At 40.4% G+C, this 15,209-nt stretch overlaps 1 protein-coding gene across 1 annotated transcript in view; it reads left to right on the top strand.

Annotated features, from left to right (window-relative positions):
* The window catches only part of LOC146486067 (prostaglandin reductase-3-like), a 17,640-nt gene extending 7,609 nt beyond the window's left edge, over positions 1–10,031 (top strand). The window contains exons 7-12 of the mRNA XM_085097931.1: positions 414–488; positions 1,127–1,198; positions 1,667–1,728; positions 2,200–2,299; positions 7,095–7,280; positions 8,335–10,031. Coding sequence (XP_084954057.1) covers positions 414–488; positions 1,127–1,198; positions 1,667–1,728; positions 2,200–2,299; positions 7,095–7,280; positions 8,335–8,406 — 567 coding nt within the window. The 3' untranslated portion in view covers positions 8,407–10,031. The remainder of the gene's footprint in view (positions 1–413; positions 489–1,126; positions 1,199–1,666; positions 1,729–2,199; positions 2,300–7,094; positions 7,281–8,334) is intronic.
* The last annotated feature ends 5,178 nt before the right edge of the window (positions 10,032–15,209 follow it).

The following is a 15,209-nucleotide window of genomic DNA, read 5'->3' as shown; positions in this document are numbered from 1 at the left end:
GTGGACAGGGAAGTCTAGTCACTTTATGCTGGGTATCCTGTGATCTACTAGCATCCCATTCATGGGGGAGTAATAAAACACCTAGTTACTTTATGCTGGGTATCCTGTGATGGACTAGCATAGTAATACTACTCCTAGTCACTTCATGCTGGGTATCCTGTGATGGACTAGCATACCATCCAGAGGAAAGTAGTCATACTCCTAGTCACTTTATGCTGGGTATCTTGTGAAAGACTAGCATCCCATCCAGGGGTGGCAGTAGTAATACTCCTAATTGCCTCAAACTGAGAGTGTCAGCCATGTGTGCTGTCATTGGCTGAGTTGAAAATATGATTACAGCCAATCATTATTCTCTCACTGGGTAAAAGTAAAACAAAAAGGGTTTTGTGAACGACTGCTTTCTATACATGCAGGTCCAACTAGCTAAACTAGCAGGATGTCAGGTGATTGGCACATGCTCAACAGATGCTAAAGGGGAGTTTCTAAAGGTAGGTATATTCTTTCCCAACAAATGGATTTCATTCAGGTCTTTAGTTAACTTGTCATTTCACTGCTAGATAGAGGAGTTAAAAGCTGGCATCTATCCTAAACCATGGCATGAGTGAAGATGTATTAAACCAACAATGACGAGAACTTGAAAAAACAAGGGGGGGAAACCTGTACTCTTTTGGGGGGTTAACACTCAAAACGATCAGCACTTGAATCTCTTTTATGGCGGCAACTCTGTTGATAAACCAAACATTCGTTTCTACTCCCCACCAAAACAGTGCCACAGTTTCTTTAGAAACAAACCCTCTTATCAAGTCCCTTACCCACTGGAAAATAGACCTAGCTTAGGAGCAAGCTCATCTCTATGAATAAAAGCCAGGAAATACATACAGGTGTGAATCCAATAATTTAAAGGAAGATGATGACTTTATTATGAAGGTAATTGCAATGAATTGAGCAACTCTAAGTACTAGTGTAGGCAATATTTTAACTGAAAAGAAAAATCGCTTCACCAAAAATGGTTACCATGATTTTCCAATCTCAACTCTCAGTTCTTACTCTACCAATTTAGAGTGCGTGAATGCAGATAGACAGCTAATTTATTATTCATAACCATATGAATTTGTTCTTGTTGCAGTCACTTGGTTGCGATCGACCTGTCAATTACAAGACTGAAAACTTAGATCAAGTTTTAAAGGAAGAGTTCCCTGTAAGTATACCAGAGTTCTCCATGAATATACCTTAAATTTGAAACTTTGAGTTGTCGAATACAACTTGGTACGTGCGAATATGACAAAAACCACAAACTAATAACAGTTTCAAACAAAATGAAACAAAGTTTGCCTATGAAGTGAGTAAACTGAGACAAAGCACAGCATTCATGAGCATTCTTAAGCCCGCATTCATCTCAAACGCTTTAACATTTTTGTTTTCACAAAGTGGCATTTTGATATTTGAACATTAATTTTGTTAAAAGTGTGTTGTATACCTTAACTATACTAGACTAAGAGGATGATTTGTTTTACAAGTTTTCATTCACACAAGTCAGCATGTGACAATATCTTCAGTTGCAAATGGTTTGCCAATGTTTTGGCAAAGTTCATTGTTCCAGTTACCCTAGATGACAGTCCGTGATCTATTTCTACAGTTGATACCCTTCATGTGTTTGATTTTCCAGAAAGGATGTGATGTGGTGTATGAGTCTATCGGAGGGGAAATGTTTGATACTTGCGTTAACAGGTAAAGAAGGTGCTTTAGTTCAAGTAACACTGAAGTCGGTAGCCTGAGAGTGGGATCTGGGAAAAATATAATAAAAAAAAACAAAGGAAAGGAAAGGAAAGTCAATATGGAAGGGGGAGATTTTTTCCTAGAATAGCACTGGGCCTTATTGGGCTTAAGATTGGTTTGATGTACAGCTATTTCAATTAACGTTGTCGGATTAAAATCAAGCTAAAAGACAAGACCGCAATGTTTTGTGGGATTATTTTTTATGAATAATTTCATCGAAATCATCCCTGCACGTGCAGGTCATTGTACTGCTAATTACAACCTATTGTTTTCTCCAGGCATGACTGATTTTGATGAATTTATTCATAAAAATCCCACGTAAACTTTCGGTCTTGTCTGTTAGCTTCATGCTTTGAACCGACAACGTTAGTTGAAATGACTGTATACTTGTTCCTTTTATGTTCTTCTTTTCTTTCAATTTAGGTTAGCGACCAGGGGTCGTTTGGTGGTTATCGGCTTCATCTCTGGCTACCAGTCCAAGTTGGGCTTTACCCCAGCTAAGCATGCCACGTTAATCCCCAAGGTAATGAGAAACACTAGTCTTAAGGAACAACATGCAAAAGACCTGTATTAACTGAAAGCAGCGAGGCGTTCAGTTTGGAAAATCTAATGTTACGCATACTTGTCAGGCGTCGGGAAAGGTTATGACTTTTTATACGTCATCACATTAACCGTTTCATATGAGGAGAAGTCAAATGCCTCCACGCAAGTTAATCGCGATAATTTTACCCGATAATTACACGGAATGCCCGCAGGGCATGACGTGTCTAGGTTTCGGTCGGGTATCTTTTTTTTCATCGGTGTCGCAAATGTGCACATTAATTTATGCATTAAACTCTGTCCTCCCCTAGTAAGGATATTTTGTTCTGATTGTCTTCAACAGAAGCGGCCCAATCAAAATCTATTACGCGGGATGCCCTGAGGGGGCATACCGTGTCTTAAAACGGGTCGATTTCTTTTTTTACGCGGGATGCCCCGAGGGGGCATACCGTGTCTTAAAACGGGTCGATTTCTTTTTTTACGCGGGATGCCCTGTAGGGGCATACCGTGTCTTAAAACGGGTCGATTTCTTTTTTACGCGGGATGCCCTGAGGGGGCATACCGTGTCTTAAAACGGGTCGATTTCTTTTTTTTTTTCTTCGTCGTATACACAAATCGGTACATTAATTTATTCATTAAACTCTCCCCTCTCCTACTCGGGATGTATTGTTTTGATTGTCTTCAACAAAAGCAGGCCAATCAAAATCCATTCTTGTCGCTTATATTGCGAGGGAGGGGACCCACTCACCCCTACCTGTGTGACGTCAATGCATCATTTGATATATTTATTAAAGACGGATTAAGTCGCGCCATATTGTTTTAACATGTTCTGGACTCAAGTGTGCCGTTTTCAAAGGGAAATTTCACCATTTTGAAGCCGTAAATCGAAAGAATAACTTCTAAGAAGCACCCGACACGTAAAACGGTGGAAATTGGTGAGTTCTTAGTGAAGGAATCGTGCTTTGTTTGACAGTCTTAGACCACGACGCGAGACTGAAAAGAGGTCATTGAGAAGCTTACGTTATCGTAATGGAATTCCACAAATTTCCGCTGATAGTCTGAGTCGCGTAACACACGGAAAACAACGTAACGCGATCGTCGTGACTCAAACTATTCCATTAGCAAGGATAGTTTTATCAATCGGCGAAGCATACAGTTGGAATAAATGAATCAGCCCCAGCATCTCGCGTAATGCCAGTATAGCAGGCATCTTGTTTTTTTTTTTTTCTTCGTAGTAGCTACAAATCGGTACATTAATTTATTCATTAAACTCTCTCCTCTCCTACTCGGGATGTATTGTTCTGATTGTCTTCAACAAAGGCAGGCCAATCAAAATCCATTCTTGTGGCTTATATCGTGAGGGAGGGGACCCACTCACCCCTACCTGTGTGACGTCAATGCATTATTTGATATATTTATTAATGACGGATTAAATAGTCGCGCCATATTGTTTTAACATGTTCTGGACTCAAGTGTGCCGTTTTCAAACGGAAATTTCACCATTTTGAAGTGGTAAATCGAAAGAATAACTTCTAAGAAGCACCCGACACGTAAAACGGTGGAAATTAGTGAGTTTCTGGCGAAGGAATCGTGCTTTGTTTGACAGTCTTAGACCACGACGCGAGACTGAAAAGAGGTCATTGAAGGGCTTACGTTATCATAATGGAATTTCACAAATTTTCCGTAGCCTCCCACGCAGACGTTCTTGGGGGTTCGTCACGCTTTCCTGCCCTAAGAACGTCTGCGTGGGAGGCTAAAATTTCCGGGATAGTCTGAGTCACAAGGGAAACAACGTAACGCGATCGTCGTGACTTAAACTATTCCACTAGCAAGGATAGTCTTATCAATCGGCAAAGCATACAGTTGGAATAAATGAATCAGCCCCAGCATCACGCGTAATGCCAGTGTAGCAGGCATCTTGTTTTTTTTTTTTCTTCGTAGTAGCTACAAATCGGTACATTAATTTATTCATTAAACTCTCCCCTCTCCTACTCGGGATGTATTGTTCTGATTGTCTTCAACAAAGGCAGGCCAATCAAAATCCATTCTTGTCGCTTATATCGTGAGGGAGGGGACCCACTCACCCCTACCTGTGTGACGTCAATGCATCATTTGATATATTTATTAATGACGCATTAAATAGTCGCGCCATATTGTTTTAACATGTTCTGGACTCAAGTGTGCCGTTTTCAAACGGAAATTTCACCATTTTGAAGCGGTAAATCGAAAGAATAACTTCTAAGAAGCACCCGACACGTAAAACGGTGGAAATTGGTGAGTTCCTGGCGAAGGAATCGTGCTTTGTTTGACAGTCTTAGACCACGACGCGAGACTGAAAAGAGGTCATTGAGAAGCTTACGTTATCGTAATGGAATTTCACAAATTTTCCGTAGCTTCCCACGCAGACGTTCTTGGGGGTTCGTCACGCGTTCCTGCCCTAAGAACGTCTGCGTGGGAGGCTAAAATTTCCGGTGATACTCTGAGTCGCGTAACACAAAGGAAACAACGTAACGCGATCGTCGTGACTTAAACTATTCCACTAGCAAGGATAGTCTTATCAATCGGCAAAGCATACAGTTGGAATAAATGAATCAGCCCCAGCATCACGCGTAATGCCAGTGTAGCAGGCATCTTGTTTTTTCTTCGTAGTAGCTACAAATCGGTACATTAATTTATTCATTAAACTCTCCCCTCTCCTACTCGGGATGTATTGTTCTGATTGTCTTCAACAAAGGCAGGCCAATCAAAATCCATTCTTGTCGCTTATATCGTAAGGGAGGGGACCCACTCACCCCTACCTGTGTGACGTCAATGCATCATTTGATATATTTATTAATGACGGATTAAATAGTCGCGCCATATTGTTTTAACATGTTCTGGACTCAAGTGTGCCGTTTTCAAACGGAAATTTCACCATTTTGAAGCGGTAAATCGAAAGAATAACTTCTAAGAAGCACCCGACACGTAAAACGGTGGAATTTGGTGAGTTCCTGGCGAAGGAATCGTGCTTTGTTTGACAGTCTTAGACCACGACGCGAGACAGAAAAGAGGTCATTGAGAAGCTTACGTTATCGTAATGGAATTTCACAAATTTTCCGTAGCCTCCCACGCAGGTTCGTCACGCGTTCCTGCCCTAAGAACGTCTGCGTGGGAGGCTAAAATTTCCGGTGATAGTCTGAGTCGCGTAACGCAAGGGAAACAACGTAACGCGATCGTCGTGACTTAAACTATTTCACTAGCAAGGATAGTCTTATCAATCGGCAAAGCATACAGTTGGAATAAATGAATCAGCCCCAGCATCACGCGTAATGCCAGTGTAGCAGGCATCTTGTTTTTCAGGCACATATCACGAGAGAGGGGACCCACTCATCACTTCTGTGTGACGTCAAATTATCATTTGATTTATTCATTAAAACTAGATTAAATTCTTCCCTCTCCCAGAAGGGATCTATTGTTTTGATTGTCTTGAACAAAAGCGACCCAATCAAACTCCATTATCTGCGCGTATATCACGAGGGAGGGGACCCACTCATCTCTACTTGTGTGACGTCAAAGCAAATCATCATTTGGAAAAGTTGTTTTCGTTCAATGGCGGCCACATGTCTGAATTTAAGACTCCGGATCTGCCGTTTTCAGAGAGAAAACCAACCTTTTTCAAGCAGTAAATCGAAATAATAACTTCTAGGTAGTACTCGACAGTTGAAACGGCGGAAATTGGGAGAGTTCACAGCAAAGAAAATCCGCTTTAAAAAACAGATCGAATGATCAACGCGAAGGATTAGAGCTAGAGGAGGCCAGACCAGTTCAGCGGGGTCATGACGTTATTGCATAGTTATTTCTGGTATGATTCCTAGTAACACAACGATAAGTATCACGCAATATATCTGAATAAAACCATTCAGACAATTATTTCAATGGCCAAGGGAGGATATTTTTTAAATATCTACGAAACATACAATGGGGAATAATTGGGGCTACATTAAGCATTCCGTGTAATGCCATTAGAGGGGCATCTTGTTTGATTTAAGAATGAAAATCGAAATGATGTTGATTGTTTACCATCTACAAATCACTTCTTAAGGTTACCGTATACCTTTAGAGGTGTCTCGCGTCCAAACGATGTAGCGCGCCCGCTTTAAACTGTAGATACATAAACCCCTATATCAAATTAAAGCTTATAGAGCTGGCCATCACACGATTCCAAGAATTTTGAAATAAAATGAATTGTCGAATTCTTAACGACAAAGACGTGTCTGTAAATTTTTTCTTCCGAAATATTTTTTCTCCGAGAGCGATTTTTGTACGATCACTCCACATTTTTTTAATCCTATTTCGAAATAGCCTCCCACGCAGACGCGGGGAAGGAAACGCGTGACGAACCCCTAAGGACGTCTGCGTGGGAGGCTAATTTCGAAAATGTTCTGTAACTTTTCACTGCAACTGAATATGGATAAATGCAGACACCATTTTTCTAGCGCTTTGAGTCCGGAAACTGAGAAGGAAATTAAATTAAAGAAAAGCAAAATTCGCTTTGAGTTGTAGCTTTCAAAAGGTGATTCGGACGATCGCGTTTAGAGATCGTGAAAAATTCGCCAATTCAGTTTGTTTCAAAATTCTTGGTATAGTTTGATAGCCAGCACTATACCCTTCAATTTGATATAGGGGTTTAGATATCTACAGTTTAAACCGGACGCGCTACATCGCTTGGACGCGAGACACATCTAAAGGTATACGGTAACCTTAATGGATTGCTGTGTTTCTTTCCTTTCTGTTTTCAGCTGTTGGCCAGATCAACTAGCGTCCGAGGATTTTTGCTATTTCACTACATGGAAGAATGGAAGCCAACTTTCGCTAAACTCGTAAACTTGTATAACAGTGGAAAACTAAAATGTAATGTCGACTATGGGCAAGCGTCATCTCGTGGAGTGTTCCAAGGCCTGGGTAGTATTTTAGATGCAGTTGAGGTGGGCATGTAATGTTACATTGCTATGTAACGCCATGTGCTTATAGAGTGCCTTTAGAACTGGACGGGTTGTTCAGGACTAATTTCTTTGAACCCCATTAGTGATTCACATCAAATTTCTCCGTACCTTATCAGTACTTGATCAAAACATACAGGTCAGGAGAATACAGGAAATGATCACTGAAGATAGATCGTCTTGATGTTTATACAAGTCACGATATGACCAGCTCCCAGTTGGCTTGAAAGCTCAGTTGGTAGAGCAATGCACCGGCTTCACAGAGTTCATGGGGTCGAATCCCGTTTACGCCTGAATTTTTTTTCAGGCTTTCTTTTCCCAACTGCTTAAGTTCCGTAGTAACTGCGAGGATCTTTTTACTCTTTAATCTTTCATCTGCAGTTCAAAATATATGTTTCATGTACAGCTGTTTCGACAAAGGTTGTCCAAAAAAGCGTAAAAGCGTACGCGACAATGCCGAAAGGTAGTCTGGAAAATACGCAATAAATTTCAATAAAAGCTGAGAATCCATAATGCCTCGACCGTCCATCGAAGACTTGAGATGGTGGGCAATATGGATTCTGAGCTTTTATTGAAATTTATTGATATTTCCCAGACTACCTTTCGGCATTGTCCCGTAGGCTTTTACGCTTTTTTGGACAACCTTTGTCGAAACAACTGCATTCATAAGAATTCTCCCAACTAGTGCTATAAGGAATATATGGAGAGGAGTGAGAAGAATATACAAGCGTGCCAATATTGGAGCATTCATCACACCAAAAAATGGCGGGAAAACCGCACGTACACGCTGAGGAGGAGAATGTCGCGGATGCTGGAAGACTCTAGGTTGAGCATGCGCACACATCATGCCCATCTGCTGGGGCATGCGCGTTAAGCTTTAACAAAGCGTAGCGTTGAAAGTACCCACAAAAACTGGCGCAATCCTAAGATGCATTCTCAAATCATCTACGGAAGATCAAAATGCTACTGCACGCTACTCTAAATTGCTACTTGGATTCTCTGAAATCAAACGTAAACTGTTCTGTGTTTTCTTTTTCAGTATTTGCACAGTGGAAAAAGTTCTGGCAAAGTTGTAGTTGAACTATCCGATGATACAAAGAGCTCTTTATAAGGAAATCTTGCGTTGAATAAAAGTCTGCTGCTACTGCAAGGATATTATCTAAGAGAAGCTGACTGTATTTCCGTCAAACATCTACAAGTTCGAAAATTAACGTCACATCCTGGTGTTTAGACCACACTAGACTGTTCACAGTTTTAACTAACGATGGGTCGGGTGTGGGGGTAAGTTGAGCCGGGGAGGGGGGAGCTCCCACTCCCCCCCCCCCCCCCCCTCGGTAGTTTAGACACTCTCCCCAGGCTGCGCTCGCTTTTACAGACCAAGATAGCGGCAGTTCCATCGAGAATCCCACGGAAAAGTAGATGACTGTGAAAAGTCTATGATAACACTGGCAAAGCAATGAAAATGATTGTATCCTTGTAGACACACTAGTGCGAATGACAATCATTTCGCCCTTTGTGATTTTCAAGACAGTTTGATTTACTGAGAGTGCAAACCCACTGTTATATGTGCTAGCCAGAATAACATCTAATGTCTATTGTTGTAACTTTTTTATTATTTTTAGCTTTAGTTACCCATTACAAAAGTATACAATTATTCAAACTACATTAAGGTAACACAAGGTACACAAATAGGAAAGGTCCGCAGTAATTAAAGTTACGCCCATCTGTCGTAACACATGCCAAATTAATTAATTAAGAAACGCTTGGTTTTAGAGCGGCTTTCAATTGAGTGTCGAAAGTAATTTCGCGTTTGCATTGGTTTTGCATTACTAGGCTCTGTGATTGGTTATCAAAACTCGCGCCACTTTCTCAACCAATGGGAATTCAAACCAAAGCCAATCGAGTTTTGGCCGCACGCGTTTCAGTCCTGCGCTTGGGGCCGGTTACATGTATTTGCTTCGAATTCTGATTGGCTCGTTGTGTTGTTTACATCTGTTGCGATTGGCCAGAGTAATTACTTTGGTTTTGCTTTTACGACACTCGATTGAAAACCGGTCTAAACTGGGTTCAGTTACGAAAAAAAAAACCTAAGGAAAAGTTATTGAACGAAAATTGGAAGAGCTTATCCCCCCCTGCTCGTTTTCAGTATACCCAAAATATGTTTGTTTGGCCTCATTATCTTTAACAATTTTCCTAAAGTCATAGGACTGAAAAACGTGAGCCGTTCGCATGCAGTATATGTCGGGTGTGCTTTTAATTAATCAGTAAATCTAAAGCTCTGTGGTATTTAATTTTCTCCCCTTTGCTATTTTCTCTCTTGCCAAATTGAGGCACAAAGGGGATATATTGTTGGTTTTTATACACTACAAAATGGCTCTCAATTTGCGTCCGTGAATGGATGAAATCGCAATTCAAATTAAGGCAGCGACCAACACCAGTTGAACAGTGGAAATTTACAATAATTTGAACAGTTTCGTAGTTGCGCCTTTCTATAAGACAACGCTAAAACCTATGAACAATGTTGTTCATTCATCGTGCTATGTTATATCTCCAACAAAACCAAACACGCCGACACTTGAAAATCATGTGCAAATGCGTGACTACGGACAATCCTGCACAGGTAATTACGTAATACAACAAAACATAATTCATCGCTTTGAGATCGCTAAATATTAATGCGATATTAAGCTGCTTGCTAATGATGCAAATATGAAATAAATCATACAATATTTGAAATGCTTTCTGACGAATTAATAAAAGAGACCGTCTTTTGCATCAGTTAGATGAACACGTATAGTACACAGACGAATTTGGCGAATTATTTGTGGGAGAGCATGAGTCGATCATTTTAGGAATATCTCTAAATGTTTCGTTGCTCAATGATTCCGTAATCTTTCTGCGGATGTCAATCAGCCTTTGTTGAACACGCGTCAATTCCAGTTTAACTCCAAACTTTTCACTCATCTCTAGTGTTTCTTGTGCAATTTCCTCAGCGTCATAATACTCCTCAAGACGGTAACATAAGTCCACCTTTGCAATCAGTCGACGAATCCTCAATACTTCCATTTCCTTGTTGCTGCAGAACTCGGTCTCAAGTGTTCCCAGACGTTCTTCGGCTTCCACAATGTTCTGTCTTATTATGTCTTTATCTCTGGATAAACTTGTTTCGCAATTTAGATTCATCAGAGCAATTTTGACTGAGGCATAATGTTCAACATACATTGCGAATGACGATTTGCCGTCTAACTGAACGCACATCTTGATACAACCATCCAGGAGCTTCTTCCCTTCAGTAGCGCCAGAATACTCGGTTCTCGAGCCAGGAAACATGGAAGCAATTTCCATTTTGAAACTTCCGAACTGATACAACAAAATCATCACAGGCCAGCAAGGAGGGAAGCCTGACGCAAGTTTCCAAGCAACCTCCAAACACGTCTCGGCCTTTCCAAACATTTTTCTCCGTCTATAAAGTGAAGCTAGGTAGCCCTTTGAGAAAACTTCAAGCAGAAGCCGAACTGAACCGCTGGTTTGTTCAATCTTCTTCACGGCATTGTTCATCATGTCTTCTGTCCGTTCCAAGTCATTCATCCTATGAGCGAAGGCGATACTTTTCTCCAGGACAACGGTGATCTCACGAGTTGGAGTAACTGCATCGTCTTTAAAAAGTAAAAGTTCTTCGGCAACACGTTCAAATTCAGCCCATCTACAGTTCAATAATAGTGGACGTAATGCATTTACACAAAAGTGCAAAGTCTGCAATGCTTCCTGAAAGGTTGACCTATCATTCTCGAAAGAAAGTTCGTTCAGAGTTGCTTCTCTCCTATCTTCATCCGAGCTTGAAGTGGTATGGTTTGGGTTGCATCCCTGTCTTTTCCTGCGCTTTCGATTACATCGTTTCTTTTGTAGATTTTCCACCGCTGCCCCAATGCCGCATTCGCGCTTCCTTTCTTCGTCTACGCATCCACAATTATGCTGCTTACACTTTACGACCGGGGAAATCGTCGATATCGCCGCTGACTTTTCCTCTTGAACTAGCATTTCCACAGGGCAACGGGGAACACGCCGATTCTTTTGTGATATCTTGGCCATGTTTTGCTCGGTGAAGTCCAAACCATCAATCTTTGCATCGCCTTTTGATACGCGCTCGCTCCATAGGTCAGACAATGATTTTCTTTGAAGCTCAGTGTTATTGCTCAGCGTAGAGGAGTCAACATTGATTACGTTATTGTCACCAACTATTACTACTGCACAATTGTTGATATCCACAACAAACTGATTGGAAGGCTGCGAGCTGGGGCACTGCGCCATGTCAGTCGATCTGCTGGCCAGCACACCCTTGTTTAACGCTTTGTTTTCCTGTGTCGAATTTGCCATTCTGACACGGCACGAAGCTAGTGATATACCACCCATACCAAGAAGAACTAACCAAGAATTAAGTTAAGGTAGCCTATTTTAATTGGGCGACTCATGTGAAAAGACGGTGTAAATCACAAGACCAATACGTCTGAGCGGAAATAATTCATGGCTTATCAATAAAAGAGAGAAGGCACTGAGAAAAGTCTGCATCGCCATTATTTTCTTACCCTACGAGCAGAGGCCCTTCGATCTTCCTAGATAGGTCATCTAGGAAGATCGAAGCGCCTCTGCTCGCAGGGTATTATTTTCTGTTCTCGGCTTCTTGCTCGCAATAAAAGCTCCCTCTGCACAATTCTTCCCGGATTTATCTATCTGCTAGTAGTCACTGCAAAACAGAAATAAACATTGACCTTGAATGGTCTTATTGTCGTTATCATGTTCAGCAGGCGTGAAATCCAAAGTTCATAAGTTTCCTCGCCAGTGGGTGTTTTTTTAAGGTTTGTGAACTCTAAGGTTTACGTTTTTCTAAGGTGTATGGAGCGTGCGTTCCGATTGGTCGAAAGCTCTTTCTAAGGAAACACGTGAAATTTTCATGGCTTATTTTACAAAGATTGTAGAAAACATTTGATGAGTGTTTTCAGTACTTAAGTAATAGAAATACACTCCATTTTTTTTATAACAACCTTTATTATAAGAACGTCGAGGCTGAGATTAACCAAAATTTTAAGAACGTATTAAGAACATTCCTCATGCTGAGAGTCGATGAAGAACGTTTTTATTGTGCTAATCTGTATATAAAATCAAGGTAACAAATGTAAATTAACCAATACTTAAGGGTATGTTTTGTATAGCATTAACAATGGTGACACACATCTCGGTTTGTCATATAAATCAGCAGTTCTTGATACCATATCTCAGCAGGCAATGTACTTTGTAATTTAAGAACATCTTAAGAACGTTTTCAGCCTCAAATCGCAAAAAAAATATAAGAACGTTCAGCCTCAGCTCCAAAATTAGACGTTCTTATAAAAAAAAAAAAAAAAACAGAGCGTACTTGCAAGAACTCAACCCAGCAGTGTAAATGCTCTGTTATGGATCATGTTTCGATGGAAATATGAACGATGTCTGGCACTCTTCAAACATCTTTCAAAACTCGCTTTTTCATCCGAGTACTCGCTTAATTACCAAATATCAGAAATTTGAACAGTTATTTTTCTTGATCAGCGTGACTTGACTCAACTATAACGTAATATAACTAATCTTAAGGCTTTTGAAAATCACAAAATAAATAACATTTAACTTGATAACAATTAAATAAATAATATAAAATTTATTTGACATGCCTGTAGTAAAATAAATTTCTGCTTGTAAAAACCGATCGCCACTTTACCATTCCTCATGTGCAAAGTGCGTGACTACGAGCAATCCTGTACATGTAAATAACTTATCGCTAAATATAAGCGATTTTAAACTGTTTGGCAATTATGCAAATATGAAGTAAGCCATAAAACATTTAAAATGCCTTTCTGACGAATTAATGACAACAACAGCAATTTATTAAGGTATTTCCATATTTACTAATCTAAAATTATTAAGCTCATAATATTAATTATTGAACAACATATCTACAGTTCATGCGTTCGTAAATATGAAGAGGAATAAAATTTTTGAGTTTATATCATTGTCTTTGAAAAGAGTATATTTTTCAGTTATTTCAGAAAACAATTTTGAACGTAGATTGTCATAAACATTACAGGAAAATAAAAAATGAAATTCATTTTCGATTTCATTTGTCTTGCACTGAAATGACATAACCTTAGGTTTTCAGGTGTCTTTGATATACTGTGTCTGCTTGTCTCAATATGCAAATGCTGATTTCTTAAATGAAAATTTATTGATGGCTATCCTGTGGCGAGGATTTTTAATGAGGTCTAAGAAATCACCTTTCCTAGTATCGTATAAAAACTTAAATTTCTGTTAGCTTTAATAAGTGTTAATTGATGTTCGATAAGAGCACTGCGGATACACTGTTTCGTGTGGCAAAAAAAGGGTTTTCCGTTGTTTCCATTTAATGTTATAGGGTTGGTTTTTAGGGTTTATGAACTCCAAGGTTTACGTTTTTCTAAGGTTTATCGAGCGTGCGTTCCGATTGGTCGAAAGCTCTTTCAAAGGAAACAGGCGAAATTTTCATGGCTTATTTTACAAAGATTGTAGAAAACATTTGATGCATAGGCGGCGGAGGGGGAGGGGCAGGAGGGGGGGGGGGCTGAAGCCCCCCTAAACGAAAATTTCCCCTTCCCCACGTTTCGGTCCCGAAAACGGAATTAGAAAGCCGGTTCAACCAAGCCAAGTTAAAGCCAGTCTCCAACTTAGAGAAGCTTCTTGTGGGCGCCGCAAACAGCGACCACTTCAGCGAACATTTGGAAGAGCTGCAAAGGTCTTGCTGTGGAACTGATATATATTGTGGCCGGCTTGGGCACCAGCTTTACCTCGTGCATGACCCAGTGAAAACTACGCTTCCCGAAGTACGTCAGGTTGCAAATATAAGAACCATTTGCGAAGCTTTTAACAAAACTCCTGTCACCAAAACGCTACTAGGAGAGGTCCACAAACTGCTACGATTGTATTCGACATTACCAGTGGCATCGGCGACTTCCGAGCGCACGTTTTCTTCCTTACGTCGCCTAAAAAGCTACCTTAGAAGCACCAAGAATCAGAATCGTCTAAACAACTGCCTCTTCTTGCATTGTCATAAATCTGTTACGGACACATTGGGACACTGTAGACATTGTAAAGAAGTTTGTTCGTGCAAACCAACAACGCAAAAGACATTTTGGAAAATACGAGTAGACTAGAGGTATGTGCTTGACTTTGTGTACGATGAGCCCCCCCCCCCCCCCCCCCCAATGCTTCAAAACGCTCCGCCGCCTCTGTGATGAGTGTTTTCAGTACTTAAGTAATAGAAATACTTGCAAGAACTCAACCCAGCAGTGTAAATACTCTGTTATGGGTCATTTTTCGATGGAAATATGAACGATGTTTGCCACTTTTCAAACATCTTTCAAAACCCGCTTTTTCACTCGAGTCCCCCCTTAATTACCAATTGAATATCAGAAATTTAAACAGTGATTTTTCTTGATCAGAAATTGTACGGCTAACGTCATGATACACACGAGATTTGAAACGCCAAGAGGCGTTACAACGACTTTTATTTTTGCTAATCTCCCAGCTCTGGCGATCTTTCTACTCGTTACGCAATCTCAGTTCATACTCAGCGTTGGGGAAGTTGGTTTCCCGAGAAGTCCGCGGACATACAGACGTCCGTTTTCACGACATCTTAAAATAACTTAAGCCGGAAATTCTGCAGTCAACACTTTTCCCTACTTAGTTTGAAATGCTAAAAACGCCTTTGTCACCAAATGTGCTATACATACCAGCGAGCAATTCATGTCAATATATGAAAGGTTATCGGCATATATATTTTTATTGATAAAAATGCAGCACAGCTGACGTAGATGCGTGTAAAACGCAAAAAGTAAACTGAAGATAAACAGATTC

Source organism: Pavona decussata, unplaced genomic scaffold (assembly GCF_977016875.1).
Source record: "Pavona decussata unplaced genomic scaffold, jaPavDecu1.1 SCAFFOLD_21, whole genome shotgun sequence".
NCBI classification, from domain to species: Eukaryota; Metazoa; Cnidaria; class Anthozoa; order Scleractinia; family Agariciidae; genus Pavona; species Pavona decussata.
The sequence above is the reverse complement of the archived record's forward strand: the minus strand, read 5'-3'. Positions and strand labels throughout refer to the sequence as shown.